Genomic DNA, 16,666 nt, shown 5'->3' with positions numbered 1-16,666 from the left:
CATTGTTACACGAATGGTCATAAATCAAGGATTGCCTATGTAACATAATTTAAGTTTCATAACAGTAAAATATGTTGGAACGAGCACCAGGTGTATCAATGATTTTAAACATCTGGCTTAAAATAAAGTCTTTGGCATAAATGAAAAATGCAATAAAGGCAATATATACATTTCCCTAGGGGAAAATAATTTGAATATTTCTGTCCTGCCCCATTCATCTGGTAGGGACTCTAGAGGACAGTTTCAAGGACAATTGTCAATTGTTATTTTACACTGTATTAAAACTATATTAAAATGAAAGTTCTTGAAAGTATCTTGGCCTAGTTAAAAGTGTGTGCGATCTGTGCTCATAACCTGGGGCATACATGACAGCAAAGTATCATAGCCTTTTTACTAATCCTTTGTAAGAAAATTGTGTCCCATGACACTCAGAGACTTACTGATGCAGAATGTTTTAGGGGTTTGTCACTATCGCTAGAGCCTTATGGCTAAAAAGTTCTTGCTGTCTCGCTGACACTCTTATCTTTTCATCTTTTTCTGAATACCAAAACTAATTCATTCTAAAATCTCATATTTGCAACCTGCAGCCACTAGAGGGCGCTGGAAATCAAGTTGGGTTTTTCCCCCCTCCCAGCTGGAATAAAACTAGGTTTGCTTCAGTGATGGGATTCAAAAAAATGTACTACTGGTTCTGTAGGCGTGGCTTGGTGGGCATGGCAGGGGAAGGATACTGCACAATCTCCATTCCCACCCCACTCCAGGGGAAGGATATACTGCAAAATCCACATTCCCTCCCCACCCCACTAACCTGCTTTCCAGCTCCATTCTCCTGTGCAGGGCAACCAAAGAAGATCCAGCCAATCAGCCGGGGCTCAGGAGACAGAGAATAGATGTGGGAGGGGCCAGTCAGAGGTGGTGTTTTCCAGTTCTCCGAACTACTCAAAATTTCTGCTACTGGTTCTCCAGAACTGGTCAGAACCTGCTGAATACCACCTCTGGTTTGCTTGTATAAGAATTGTGTTAAGAATAAAAATAATTTCCATAAACTCACTTTGCAGTTTTATGCTAGAGAACTTTCGGTGATCAATCCATAGCAGGGCTGTCAAACTCCCAGCCCACACCTGCCCATGCCCAGTTTAGCAAAGTGGGGGGAGTCACAATACATCACGTGACACAGCCATGACGATGTGAGTTTAACACACCTGATCTATAGTGTTAGGTAACTAAACTACGGTATAGTAGTAGTGGAACACATTTATAGAGGTAGATTCAGTGATTCACTCTGCCCTCTCCCCTGGAGAGGTAATTTTTACTACAGCTTGTCCAAGCTGATTCCCATGCGTGTTACTGAACGAGTCCAAGTAAGACCCAGTTCATAATATATGTGGCCTTCAGGCTTTGATTATTCTTTCTTTTTTCAATCCACAGTAATTTTACCTTTGTTATGGCAACTTTGAGAAGGTTCAGCTTTGGTGCTGGCATGTTAGCATTTAGGCTAAAAAGAACCCCATTATGTTCTTTTATGCTTCTGGATTATATATAGAGTTTTCTGTATCTTCAGCTATTTCTATATATATGTTAGTCTTTCTCTATCTGAATCCCTCTATATTGTTTGGAATTATAACTCTCATTTCTCAGACACATAGAGAATCATCAAAATTGCATTGAGAATTACCAAAGTGGAGGAGACTGCTAGAAGGTCTCACAAGTTGGCAAAAAAAACCAACACCCTTAAATTGTAGTAATAATGCAGATCTAGAACAGATGAGTGCACAAAAAATTAGATAAGCCATGGGTGTGCTATCCATTTTATGCTTGAGCAAGTTACCTTTTTCTCGGGCTTTTATAACTCTAGTTAAATCAGATTTACAGCTCCCAGGAAACCCAGGGCCATGTTGGTTGAGACTTTTGGAAGCTGTCATCTCTGGGCAGTTGGAAAACATAAGGTTTAGGTATTAGATGCTTCCAGTTTACACTCAGTTTACATTTGCTTTACATCTAGCTTCCTTGTACTTTGCCCTTCATAAATTATTTCGTTTCTCTTGACTTCTATTTCCTTATAACACATTGTAGTTGCCAACACTTAAAAAAAAAAAGATTTTCCTCTGGAAAAATAATATAGGTGCCTTGGGATTTGAAGACTATTTTGGCCACCCTGCTTGGTCACAGGAGGCGGGTGCTATTTTAAACCAGAAACTGGCTAATAGAAATCCAGGCAGCAGCCTGGATCTTTTATTTTTATCATCCACTAGGGACTATTCTTTGCCAGCGACAAGGATGTATTAATACAAACAACTGTTGACGAAATTCTATCAAAAGTTAGTGCAGTGTATGGGTTATTTCTCAATTAAACTTAACATAGAGTCTCTGTGATTGAATTTAACTCTTGTTCAGGAAAGCAAGTTGGAAGTCCATTATGGGGTCTCTTCTCTGCCAGTAGACCTGGTTCATGGTCAGAGAGTAGCATTGAATGACTGCATCTAAGCTTCTTTTAATTTACTCAAGTGCCTTGGGTGACCTTGTCCAGTTTGGAATATTGTGACAAATTTATAAGAGTATTTATCTCCAGCCACAAGTTTCTTCATGCAATGCCAGGTCAGAAAAATGTTATCTTTTATGTGGGGATGGGGTACTGTATGGAAGAGTGCTATTCCAAGGCTTCGCAGCTATCTGAGGATGCCAGTAATAATGTTATTATTAAATAAATAATAATATTATAAAGTAAGTAATAACCTTGCCTCCTTGCAAGAATGCTTAGAAAACAGATAACAGATAATCAGACTTGGAAGGGACTTTGTAGGTCATCTAGTCCAACCCCCCGCCCAAGCGGGAGACCCTACACCATTTCTGACAAATGGCAGTCCAATCTCTTCTTGAAGGTCTCAAGTGATGGCACTCCCACAACTTCCGAGGGCAAGCTGTTCCATTGGTTGATTTTTCTCACTGTCAGAAAGTTTCTCCTTGTTTCCAGGTTAAATCTTTCCTTGTTCAGTTTCCATCCATTAGTCCTTGTCTGGCCTACAGGCGCTTTAGAAAATAGCTTGACCCCTTCCTCCCTGTGGCAGCCCCTCAAATATTGGAAGACCGCTATCATGTGTCCCCTGGTCCTTCTCTTTACTAGACTAGCCAAGCCCAGTTCCTGCAACTGTTCGTTGTATGTTTTAGTCTCCAGTCCCCTAATCATCCTGATTGCTCTTCTCTGTACTTTTTCTAGAGTCTCAACATCTTTTTTATAATGTGGTGAGCAAAACTGGATGCAGTACTCTAGGTGTGGTCTTACTAAGGCTTTATAGAGTGATATTAGTACTTCCCTTGATCTTGACTGTATCCCTCTGTTAATACAACTTGGGATTGCATTAGCTTTTTTGGCTGCTGCTACACACTGCTGGCTCATATTTAGCTAGTTGTCCACTAAGACTCCAAGATCCCTCTCATAGTTACTGCTGTTGAGCTTGGTTTCACCCAGTCTATATGTGTACTTTTGGTTTTTCTTGCCTAAGTGTAGGACTTTACTTTTCTCTACATTGAATTTCATTTTGTTAGATACAGCCCAGTATTCTAGTCTGTCAAGATCCATCTGGATCTTGAGCCTATCTTCTTGGGTGTTAGCTATTCCTGCCAGCTTAGTATCATCTGCAAATTTGGTGAGTTCCCCTTCTATTCCTTCATCTAAGTCGTTAAGGAAGATATTGAAGAGTACTGGGCCTAAGACTGAACCTTGTGGCACCCCACTGCTTTCTGCCCTCCATGTAGACTTAGACCCATTAAGGACTACTCGTTGAAACATGACACCTCATTACAGTTTTCACTTTTCAGTCTTTTCAGTCTTCCTATTTCTTGGTTAGCCCTTGGAGGAAACTGGAAAATATATCCCCAGTCACAAATTCTTGGCAAGGGTCTTTCCATTTTTTTAAACCTTATTACAGAATTAGTCCATGTATTGTTTTCTTTGGGTAGTAACTTCATGGCATTTGCAGAATTTTTTATGTCTTATTTTTTTTCCAGCATCCTATCTGGCAATAAACTCCATGACTTTCTTGAAAAAAAGGTCTTCTACTCAATGTCAGAACTGGGTATGGAAGGACGGGAAAGCAATATTTTAAGATAATATAATGTAGATGTGCCTGAAAAGCCTATTTGTTGGCGGCAATATGTATGTCGAAACTCAAGTACTTTGGCCACCAAATGAGAAGAAAGGACACATTGGAAAAGATGTTGGGAAAGATTGAAAGCAAAAGGAGAAGGGGATGACAAAGAATGAGATGGGTAGATAATGTCACTGATGCAGTGGACATGAGTTTGGGCAGACTCAGGGAGACAAGTGAAGGACAGGGAGGGCCTGGTGTGTTATGATCCATAGGGTTGCAAACAGTAGGATATGACTTAATGACTGAACAACAACAATATATACCTCAAAACTGAGGCAATCAAACCAGGCCACAAATCTGGATTTTAAATTGAACTTTAAATGTTCTACATCTGCTCTTTGGTACACCAAACTTTCCTCTTCTCCTCCATGCTGCATCGAGAGCCCAGCCTTCCTATGATGTCATTTAGCTGAGTCTGTACTAAGATATAAAACCCAACCCCCGGGAGAGACCCCAGCTTTTGACTCAGCTCTTTCAGTCAGTAGCTGTGTCTCTGAAAGCGTTCTGTTAGATAGCACTCACCAGCGATCTTCAGTACCTTTTTTCCTCGCTTCAAGCAGCTCCCAAGGCAGCTGCTCTTCCAGGAGAACAGGGCTTGCTCTCCTGCAACGTTGGGAGCAGTGTTACAGAGCTCTGTGCAGGCAAGCTGGGCAGCGTCTGTAGACCTCCCCCACGCCTGCGATTTGGAGCGATCGTAAAAACGATCAGCAAACTGATAAGAGCACAAGCCAGCTGATCGTGTGGCTGGTTGCTGCGTTTTTCCCTTGCTGACTTCGCTCGGGGCTCTGTATAGCCTAAGGAGCGATTCTTCTATCTTGGAGCCTGTTTCCCCTAGTCAGTGGCCATCTTGGATTGAAGCCTTCCACCACGAGGTGAGCGGCCATTTTGTAAGCCTGGGGGCCATTTATACCCTAAGGGGCTTAATAGAAAAATTTCTAAACAGCTTCTTCCAATGCAAGAGCCTTTATTCTACAAATGGAGCAAGATAAGGATCAGGCAGAGCTTTCCCCCCCAGTGGAACAGTCTCTTAAGCCCAATAAGAGAAAAAGACGTAGGCAACGCACCCAATCAGTCCAGAGGGAGGTGGCTGCTAAAATCAAAGCTAAGGCTCTAGCCCCTAAGAAAGCAACTCAGGCTGAATTGAGGGCAGAGAAGCGCAGACATGCAGCTCTAGAGAGGCAGTTCAACAGAACTATTCAACATAAGGGAGTGCAACTACAGCATGTTTCAGGTGATACTCGTGGGCCCCAGCCAAGCCCTCCCAGGAGAGGAGAAGTTATCTATGAGCCTTTCCATCCTCCATCCTGGTCTCTTGAGGCTCTTGCAGTACAATCAGATCCTCAGGATCTCAGCAGATCTGGGCCTTATTTCCAACAGGCTTCTGTGCCCTATGCTCCTCCCCCTCCCTCCAGGCCTCGAACCTCTCCTCACTCTAGGCCTGAAGCCAACTTCACTCCAACAGCAGTGGGCCTTTGGCCTCTACCTTTGAGCATAGACCATCCAAGATGTTGTCTCATTGGCCATTAGGCAGGGATTGGCTGAAGGCTTCAAGCAAATTCTTCAACCTTGCCTCATCATCCTGATTTACACAGCCCCCAGGACCTCAGGGTCCATTCTTCTCTACCAGAATGGGAGGAGGTTGATGAGGAGGGAAGGGTTTCACCATCTGAACACAGTTACTCTTCTCATTCAGAGTGTGAAGAGGGTGAGATTTTTGACCAAAATCTTTCAGAGGAAGAGGATTCTCGCCCAGAGCAGACATCCTCTGCATTGGTCTTCAAACCTACTCTCTTCAGGCCATTACTCAGCAAGGCCTTGGTTACTGCCAAGCTGTTGCCAGAGGAAGTGGCTCCCGAGCCACAGGAAATCCCTCTAGCCAAGGGGATTCGCTCTTCTCCAAGCCTCTAGTGCATGCAAAGATTTTGCCTTCTCCCATTTCGTTCCTGGACATGGTCAAGGAACAGTGCGCTTCTCCTTCGGCAGGTCCTCGCCCATCTTCTCTAGATAAGCGTTTCTACAATGTCAGCACAGCTCTGGACAATGCCCTGGCAGTGCCTTCTGTTGACATTCCGGTTCTGGCCTCATTCTCATGAAAACAGATGATAAACGCTCCGAACAGACCCTCAAGCGCAATCACCAGGCCGCTGCTTGGGCTGTTCAGACTTCAACAGCAGCATCCTTTTGCACGAGGGCATCCATACGGTGGCTGCGCCAACTCCAGAATAGATTGCCTGCTTCTGACCTTTGGTCTCACCAAGACCTTAATAAGATTATTGCAGCGGCGGAATTCACTGCGGATGCCACTCTCAATTCCGCCAAATTTGCATCTAGGGCCATGGCATCTTCTATAGCAGCAAGAAGACTTTTATGGCTCCGAAATTGGCAGGTGGAGTCATGCTGAAAATGGAAGCTGGCTTCAGTTCCATTTGCAGGCGATAAGCTTTTTGGTGATGCTCTGGAACCTTTTCTCAAAACCAGAGATAAACGTAAAATTCTCTCTTCCTCTGAGAAAAAAGCCGACTCGCCCAGCTCCTTATCGCCCTCCTGTCTTCCGAGGGGAGACCTCATCTCGCTTCCCCCGCTCTCACAGGCCATACTCCCAACACCAAGACCAACGGGCGGAAGCATCTGGCAGGCAACAACCTTCTACTGGTAAACGACCCTTTCGGAGGGGAGGGGGTCGTTCCTTCCGTCACTCTAAGTAATCCCTCGTTCTCCCCACCCATTGGAGGTTGCCTAGCCTTCTTTGCCTCCAAATGGGAGGAGTCAATGATGGACACCTGGGTGCTCAGCACTATTAGGTCAGGGTTACAATTGGACTTCCTAACGCCACCCCCCAATTTTTTTTGATCTGTCCTGTCTCTAGGGACATTTCCAGGCAAGCCCTCATGAATCAGGCCATTCAGCACCTTCTTGAAATTAGGGCTATTCAACCTGGTCCCCCCTCTCAATGGGGACGTGGGCTTTACTCTCACCTTTTCATCGTTCCCAAAGCCTCAGGGGGGTGGCGAGCCATCCTTGATCTAAAATTTCTCGACCAATTTGTAAAATACAGGTGATTTAAAATGCAGACTCTGCATTCTATTTTAGAGAGTGTTCGGGAGGCCGACCTCCTCTCTTCCATTGATCTCACTGAGGCTTACCTCCACATCCCCATTTGGCCTTCATCTTATAATTCTAAATGGGGCCTTTTTCCTTGAAGACATCCTCTTCCTCCCTGATGCTCATTTACTTATTCCCTGATCTGCTTGGCTGTGCAGAAGAGGATATGACAGATAGGCATCTGTCACCATCTGATCATGGATCTAACAGTTTCTGTTTGAAGTTTGAGCAACCTAACTTTAATTTTGAGACTAAAAATTATCAAAAGAAAGAGTAAGAACCTTCAAATTCCCTAATTAGTGAGTACATGGACAGCAAACTGAGCAGGCATAACAGTTCACAATGCTCCCCACTATATATTGAGATGTATTTTAGGATTATGCCATTACTATTTCTCAATTTCCATTAAGCAGATGCCTAGCAATGCTGACTGGTGATACTGTTAGCTGTATTGGATTCAAGTACAGTACTCAGATGATAGCTTTCCTTACTTTACACTCAGATTTCTTTCCCACAATTTTTAATTGCTGGGGAGGAAGTGTTTGCATTTTGAGAGGTATTATTTAACTAGAATTTATTTTTCAGTGCTCAACTCTCTTGTCCTCAGAAGAAAAGATCAGTAAAATAAGTTTCTATGGCAATTAGAGAGGTTAATTTCACTTCTACCAGCCAGCTTGTATCAAGTATTTATGTTATATTATGCTATGCTATTAATCTCTTTTGTTCCAGATGTTCAAATCTTCTTGTCCACAATGATCTTCCCACCACTAGCATTATAATGTGCTTTGTTGATGAAGTATGGTCCACTCTCCTGCGTTCTGTCCATAGTATCCTCAACCGGTCCCCCCCTGAATTGATTAAAGAAGTTATTTTGGTGGATGATTTTAGCACAAGAGGTAAGTCAGTATCCTAGAAACAACATGCCATTTCATAATTTGTTGTTTGAAAACAAAACATTTTTTTTCATCATGATACAAGTTACTGAGGTTCTCCAATACATCCCATATATTTCCCTGAAATATCAAAGTGGACTTACTTTATTTCAGTGGATCCCCGTATGTCAAACACAAAAGATCAAGTCCCCCCATGAACAAAAATGGATTTATTGCTACTCATGCCTATTATGCACAATAATCTCCTCAACTAACGATTGGTACCTGCTTAGATAAGAGTCAACAGCATTCTAGGAGGGAGTTAGTTCTTTTGTGGCTATGTAGGGATTCTAATCTGATCCCTTTTTTCACTCTGCCTCCAGATTCTGCCATCCCTTCTCCTACATTATATCATATTTTTTCTCCCCTCACAATTTAGAAACAAATGTACCCAGCAAATGTAAAGGTATGATGTATAATCAGTTGATTAATATGCAGTTTCTACTGTCGGTAGAAAACAATTTTTTGGTATTTTTCAATATCCTCTACAAGTATCAGAGGCAGTGTTTGGGGATTGATGACCCACTTTATTAGTTAAATTTGAAATAGATACTATCTGTAGTACACATATTTGATTCTCCTCTGTTCTAATTTAGCTTACCTGAAAGACAAATTAGACAAATACATGGCACAGTTTCCAAAGGTCCGTATCCTTCATCTAAAAGAAAGACATGGTTTAATACGAGCAAGACTAGCTGGAGCAGAGATTGCCAAAGGTAAGCAGAATGGCATTGATTGATTAATTGCAGATACCCTACAAGGTACAGAAATAATTAGAACAATCTAGTTTATTAAATGAAATTTGTTCATTTAAATTTAATTAGAATAAAGGGAACTAAGTAGTATGTTCCAAGCTTTGGTTAGCTGGGAGCAGGTGCTAACATGCGGTTCTCTTAACTGAGTTCACACATTGTGTGAAGTCATGGCTTGTTTTATCCTCTCTCCTTTCTATTCTCAGTAGTTTACAGGTATTTTTAAAAAATACAATAAAATATAGGTAGTCTTCATTGAATGACTGTTCTGACTTGCGATAGCAGTAACCGGGTTGTAAGTATATCCGAGTAGTAATTACAACTTGGTTACTTGTACTTGGGTTATTTTTTTTCTATTTTGTGTTTGTACTGTTTGTAAGCTGCCTAGTCACTGCGAGCAAGTAGTTAGCTTTATAAATTTTCTAAATAAATAAACTGGTCCTCAGAGTTCAATATGACACAATTCCCCACGGTCACAGGATCATGATCTGAATGCTTAACAAATGGCCTGGATTGCCAGTCGTCACAGTGTCTCAAAGTCAGGTGGGCAGTCTTGGGTTCCCCACAAATAAATTCAGTGGGGAAGCTGGCAGGAAATCAGAAGTTGCAATCATCTGAAGTACTTGCTTAACAACCTGCATGGTCTTAGTTTAATGATAGTAACTGGGGACTGCCAGAAATGCTGTTACTAAGTGGTGCAGTGACATGACATCACACTTCTTAGGAATGGAAATTCCAGCCCTAATTGCTGTTAATAACCAAGGATTCCCTATAAACTCCGAGAACACCAAGGATTCATCAGTTCAACCCTGATCTACATATATTTTCTAGTTTTGGAATAAAATAAGAATCTAAGAACTTGAGACTATCAACATCACTCTATAAAATGATTAAATTGTTTAATTAAAACAAAACCATACTTCAAATTAATGTTAGAGATAAAACTAAAAACAACTTCCAGTACCCCCAGTAAATGTGATTACAGAGGATTTTTTGATTTAGTGACAGTGGCTGTTTACACATGACGTTAAGATCTAAACAGTACAAAAATCACTGGCTGAGTTTATATGCTGGGCTAAGCCATAAATAAGCTATAATATAATGTAATATAATGTATTATTCCAGCAACTATACAATAAGTTTATTGAAATCAATAAGATATTTTTAAAATTACACTGCACAATATGTTTAGTATTAATTCAACTGAACTCCAGAATGTCTTTCTAATCTGGCCTTTTTAATACATTTTAGGAGTAATGTTTTTAATTTTTAAATACTTTTCATGAATTTGATATTGTTTTATTTGCTATGCATCACGTTGGTGTTTTTAGCAGAAAGTGTTACACATATATTTCAAATGTTAAAACTTCCTGTCCACTAAAAATAGAAATTTAGTAGCAAGTTAATATAAAGGTTTTACTAAAAACTGTCCTTGAGGCCAGCTCTACTGATATTCCAGTGTGAAGATCTCCTCTACTTTAATAGCTATTGTAACAAATGCTCTTGCCAATTTTCAGAATAATTATATATTTGGAATTGTTTTTCTTCTGAATGTTACTGTTATCAACTCTAGGACATTTTATGGAAGATATGCTTTTGCTTTGATTTTTGGACTCAAATTGTATTTTGAGATATGTGTGATAGAAATACTTTCTGAAAATATCTTTTTTCTAATTAATATGAAAATAATAATATGTGTTCCCCGAATTAAAGGATTACAGAGTTGTAAAGAGTTCTATTTGGTATCTTTGTTGCATTTTTCTGTACATTCTGTCACCATATTTCCCTTTAGAATCCTGAATAATTTTTCCACACAAGCCTGATCTATTGGAAATCGTGTCATGAATAGGATAATGTAAATAAATTTATAAAGTCTCCAAGTTTTGAAAGCTGATGACCATCAAAATGAAATGTGAATTAACCCAATGCTTCTTTAATGAGTTGGTTGGGTTAATTGTAGCCAGAGAAAATGAGGTAATTACATTACACAGTCAATAAGGTTTAATTATGCAGACTCACTGAGGGAAAGTAAATTTTGAGAGAGGTGAATATTTTCAGAGGTAATACCAAAAATCATCAAAAGGAGGAGAAACTTTTTGACTTCTCTCTTCATTTTTCTTCCTTTAGATAATATACCTTTATTGGTTAGTGATTGATTTTCACATCTGGGAGTTCAGCAGCCATCCTTGTATGTTTAAAAACAAATAAAAGTCTTGCAAATTTGTGGAGGCTAATCCTACCACTATGCACCCAAGTCATGTAACCACTAGACATATGTTTTATGATCATGAGGGGCTTATGTGCAAAAATCCCCTCCAGGCAAGAGAGAATCTATTACATTATAAAAGATCTCAGTATTAGTATATTAGTATGCATATAACAACTCCATTTTGAGTTTGCCAGCTATGCAGCAGTGATGGAGGCATTAGTAGGTGATAGGACCAGTTATTGCTCACAAAGAGCTAATAAGCACCTTCAAGATTGTTCTGCATGAAATAAAATTGGTCCTTCCATAGGTATACCTTTTTATTATTACACCACTGCAGTGTTTGCAAGTCTCTGTTAATAAAATGAAAAACTTTATTAACACGTTTTCCAACTCATATGTCATATATATTGATGAAGGTTTAAAGCACATCACAATTTCACTACTCTAGAGAAATTTCTAATTAGGTGAATATGGTGCTGGCCAGCGGAGGCATTCTTATCAATTAGTGAAATGCCATAAAGGACATTTTCCCCAGTGGTATATAAAAATTGTGTGTTGGAAAGAATATATGGTATGATTAAGATACAGTTAAGAATTAGCATTTCCAAGTTACTTTTTAGTGCGGAATCTTTTTATGATTCTTGACAAAGTGAACAGTAAAAAACAACATCATATCGTGGCAAGGTGGAAGTTTTTGAATAAACAATGAAGAGATATAATCTGAGGGGAAAAAATCACTTAAGTAATGTCTCTTGTGAACTTCCTCGTTATATATGGATTGTATGTTAAATATCTATCCACAATAAGCGAATCGAATTTTTTTTTCGAGAGGCCAATAAACACTGTAAACTTTGCCAAATTTTTCCTGTCTCCTTGTTATAATGGCAAATTTACTTCCTTCTCTAGGTGATGTCCTGACCTTCTTAGATTCTCATGTGGAATGCAACGTGGGGTGGTTGGAACCTCTACTGGACAGAATTCATTTAAATAGAAAAAAAGTTGCTTGCCCTGTCATTGAAGTGATCAGTGACAAAGATATGAGGTGAGTTTTATTCTTCCATGTTTCCCTTGAAACTAGGGGGAGGGGGAGGAATCCATGGGCAGAGAGGGAATTTAGCATAGCTTTTTCCAGGACTGTAGCCTGAACAAGGTCTTCCAGGAGGGAGCACGCCAATAATTGAATTGGTCACACCTTCATGATCTCAGGTACTCTGACTGTGTCCTTTTACCATTCAGCTTTTCTGTCTTGAAGGGGATTATTCAGCAAGCTCTTCTAGGCATGTTCCTTCAAAACACTTTAAAAACATTTACAAAGTATGAGTAGTGATGGGATTAAAAAATGTTTACAACCAGTTCTGTGGGCGTGGCTTGGTGGGCGGGGCTCACGGTTGTGATTCAACTGGTATAACAACCGGTTCGGTGAGCAAGCGCTTTGCTACTGACCTCCTGCAATCTCCGTGTGTCTTCAACAGCTGACACGTGGCAATCTGCTGTGCCATGCTAAAAGCAGCTGAGCTTGAAAACCATGAAATAAAGGTCAGAATAGAGCCGGGGTAGGCAGGCCCAGAAGCTGATCATCGGAGCGAACCAGGTCACTCACAGATGATCCTTGGAGCTACCGGTTTGGCTGAACTGGGCCGAACCGGTAGAATACTACCACTGAGTATGAGTGACAACAGGAGAACCCTTGGGACTCTTAACACAGATTACCACTCTCCTTTGGGCAAAACACAGTTCTACCATAGATAGAACATCTTTTCTTGAGATCCTTTCTTGTTTGTTATAAAGCTTAATTCAAAATAAAATAAGAAAACACAAACATATCATAACATTAATCAATTAGTTCATAATTTTGCAGGCTATTGTGTCTAATCTGATTTTGTTAACCCCAAACCTCAGAGATGTCATTCAATTTTTTGTAGCTTCTGATTCAGCATTTGCTTTTTAAATGAATTCTTTGCATGTTTTCCATCATTTAGTTACATGACCGTGGATAGTTTTCAGCGTGGTGTTTTTACATGGCCAATGAATTTTGGGTGGAAGCCAATTCCTTCAGATGTCATTAAAAAAAATAAGATTAAGGAAACCGATATAATTAGGTAAGTGTATGAAGTTAAAGTTTTGTGAACAGAATTGCTTTTTAAGTAATAAATGTCTGACATGGTAGAATGACACATAGTTTAATGATTTGCAAATTTCTTCTTTCTGGATGGAAAGTAATATGATGTTAAGCATGACCTGTTTATTCAACTACAGATGCTACTTTAAAACAGAGTAAAGAACTTTTGATTTTCTAAATATTACTGAGTTGCTATTGCTAATAGTGCTATTACTGAATTACCTCTGCCCATTCTGATTCATGAAACTTGTAACTTGGCAATGTGGCCACAAGTTCCCTGCTTCTTTAAATTATTGTCTAACATAAATCAAGAGATTTTATAAGATTTTGAAAAAAACATCAAACTATTGCCAAATTAGTTTTCCAATGTTTTGAACTTTCAGGTATATTTGCATGTAATACAACAACTGTCATTTGTGTGCAAAAGGACATATCTCAAAATAGCAAAATCTTCATTTGCCCTCCAAAACCACAATGTACATGTAATGTCTGGTTCAATTATTAGATGTCCTGTGATGGCAGGTGGGCTGTTTTCTATTGATAAGAAGTATTTTTTTGAGCTTGGAGCATATGATCCTGGCCTTGATGTTTGGGGAGGTGAAAATATGGAGATCTCATTCAAGGTATGTTAAACATTTTCATTTGTTTCCGATTCATACCTGATTGCCAAATTAATGCTCTCTTGTCAGTAGCTAAATCGTGCATATGCATTTGTTTCCAATTCTCCTAACTATGGATGATTAGGAATAACTGTATTAAAATAAACAGTATGTCATTATGGTATGATTATTAGTATCTATGGAAGGGGATATCCCTAATACCCCAATGCCTGGTAAATCAAAAGTATGTTATTATGGCTGCAAATCTCTAAGCAAGATAGTCAGCAGACAAATGTAATAAATAAAATAAAAATTGTTATTTGTGTCTATTATGTGCAAAGTCAGTGGACCAAAGTCAAGAAAATTGACTTTTCCCTGTATATAGATAAGAGTATTATTCATAATTATATAACTAATAATCTATTAATATTTTAACTGTCAGGTTTCTTAAGCAATATATATGGTATTATCTAAATATAACTTATATTATAAAATCCTAACCTTCCCTTTAAATCATGACATAAAGCTTCAAATGGTGACCAATCACTCAATATCTACACTTGTATTTAAATTGTTACAAAGCAATGATCAATGAAGTTTTAATACAATTCAGCATGAAGTCTCAGTCACCAAATGATAGATTGAGGCCTCACCACTGGTTTGCATCAAAAGAAAGTTTTAAAAAGAGTGTGCAAGCTAATATTTGTGCTCATTGTAAGTGATGTAATGTCTGAATTGCTAAACAACCATTATGGCCATTGTTTTACTTGTGAAGGTTTCAACAAGAAAGTAATTTTGAGTTGTAGAAATTAGACAAGGTGGTCTAAACCACGACTTATCCAGGAATTTGAAACCCCAAGACTTTATTTGTGCTGTAAATACATGGTTGATGCAAATCACAATTTTATATGTTCTCAACTTAGTAGATACGGAATTTCTCATGAAAAAAACAAAGTAAGACACATGCAGAAATTAAGAAATCTACACACTGCAGATTATGGAATAAAATTGCCAGAAAAAAAACAAAGTAAGACACATGCAGAAATTAAGAAATCTACACACTGCAGATTATGGAATAAAATTATCTATTGTTGGCCTGATTTTATTTCATCAGGTTTGGATGTGTGGAGGAGAAATTGAGATTATCCCGTGTTCCCGAGTAGGTCATATTTTTAGGAATGATAACCCCTACTCCTTCCCTAAAGATCGCCTCACTACAGTAGAGCGGAATTTGGCCCGGGTAGCAGAAGTTTGGCTGGATGAATACACAGATCTTTTCTATGGACATGGTTATCACCTCATTCAAAAAAACTTGGACATTGGGGATTTGACTCAACAGAAGAAACTGAGGAAGCAGCTTCAGTGCAAGAACTTCAAGTGGTATTTGGAAAACGTGTATCCTGATTTGGAGGCCCCTCTTGTTAAAGCTAATGGGCTGGTATGTTCATTTTACCAATTCATTTTACCAATTTGTGCTATGTGCTATGTTAATTGTGGTTTTAGCTTAATTTCTTATGCACTATAAAAATCTCACGTTAGCAGCAGCAAAATGTATTGTTACATTAGTTGAATTTCCCATCAAGTGAAGTTCTAAAGAGATGGGTGGATGAATTGGTTGATTTATTATTTTACCTTGTTGCATAATGCAGTTTTGTTCTAATAATTCATAATAATTTAAAAACTTCAGCATGGACTTCTGTATGTATAGTATGTTGAATCACTATCCTGAGGGTAAAATCCACAATATGAAAAAAATCAAAGGATTTTGGTATTGGGATTTTTAACTCTCAAATCCATGAATATACTGTATCTTGAGATTCTAATGTCAGTATGGTTATTTAAAGTGAAGCATAGAAAAACACTTCATAGAGTTCATCATTAGTTGTCCCTATGAAGGCCCCAAGATTGTCAGATGACAAAGAGGGTGGAGAATGTAAAAACTCTAATGTGTCATCACATAGACAGAGCACAGATAGTCTGCGATAGTCTTTTCCACTGTTTGGGTAAGCCACAGATATTGGTCTTCCTTTATTGTTCAAGTTCTGCTTCTTTAAATACATAGCTGGAAAAAAATGGGTCGTTGGTTTCGGGTAAAAGAAATCAATGTTGGGAGTAAAAGTATTTAAAAGTTTTTGATGACCAGTTAATATTGAAGTGTGTTAGTGGGACATTTAGGATTTATATACAGTAATTACGGAATTTCATTTATTTATGAAATTTATATGTCACCTCAATCCAACTAGACTCTAGAGCACTGGCTCTCAATCTGTGGTCCCCAGACCCCTGGGGCTTCATAATATTATCAAAGGGATTCATGAAGGCTTGAAGAAATGTTATGATTTAAATCTTGAGGTAAGTCTTGGTGATCTGTGACCATGGTTCGTGGCCACAAAATATATTTAAAGTGGGGTCCGTGGTGAAGAAAAGGTTGAGAAGCACTGCTCTTAGAGAATTAGTTGAATTGAAAACAAATTTGTGAGTGGGTGGTGGATATTTCTGGTATCTCCATGTTAGGAATAAATTAATCCAATGCAAATTGATTTCAAAGCATCCTGAGTGAAAACTAATTTTGGGGAGATTAGGGATTACATAAAGGGGGTGGGGGTAATTGAAGCAATTTTTAACTACAAATTAAGGGCCTTTTTACTTCAGATTGTGATATTGGGATAAATATAGTCTTTCCCTGCAGATAGGTCCCCTGGCCTCCATAAATTCTCTGCATAGTCTTTGGCAGATGAATATTTTCTGATAAATTAATACTAACAAGTTAAGGCTGCTGATATTTGGAGCTGTGACTATAACTCT

General features: G+C 39.0%; 1 protein-coding gene across 1 annotated transcript in view; it reads left to right on the top strand.

The window, feature by feature from the left end:
* Nucleotides 1–16,666, top strand: part of GALNT5 (polypeptide N-acetylgalactosaminyltransferase 5) — a 51,669-nt gene that overhangs the window by 10,658 nt on the left and 24,345 nt on the right. Inside the window, exons 3-8 of the mRNA XM_026674465.2 lie at nucleotides 7,980–8,146; nucleotides 8,779–8,898; nucleotides 12,050–12,185; nucleotides 13,123–13,242; nucleotides 13,768–13,885; nucleotides 14,976–15,299. Coding sequence (XP_026530250.2) covers nucleotides 7,980–8,146; nucleotides 8,779–8,898; nucleotides 12,050–12,185; nucleotides 13,123–13,242; nucleotides 13,768–13,885; nucleotides 14,976–15,299 — 985 coding nt within the window. The remainder of the gene's footprint in view (nucleotides 1–7,979; nucleotides 8,147–8,778; nucleotides 8,899–12,049; nucleotides 12,186–13,122; nucleotides 13,243–13,767; nucleotides 13,886–14,975; nucleotides 15,300–16,666) is intronic.

This window comes from Notechis scutatus, chromosome 1 (genome assembly GCF_049901735.1).
Source record: "Notechis scutatus isolate UNSWTSFEM ecotype Mainland chromosome 1, rNotScu1.2, whole genome shotgun sequence".
NCBI lineage: Eukaryota > Metazoa > Chordata > Lepidosauria > Squamata > Elapidae > Notechis > Notechis scutatus.
The sequence above is the reverse complement of the archived record's forward strand: the minus strand, read 5'-3'. Positions and strand labels throughout refer to the sequence as shown.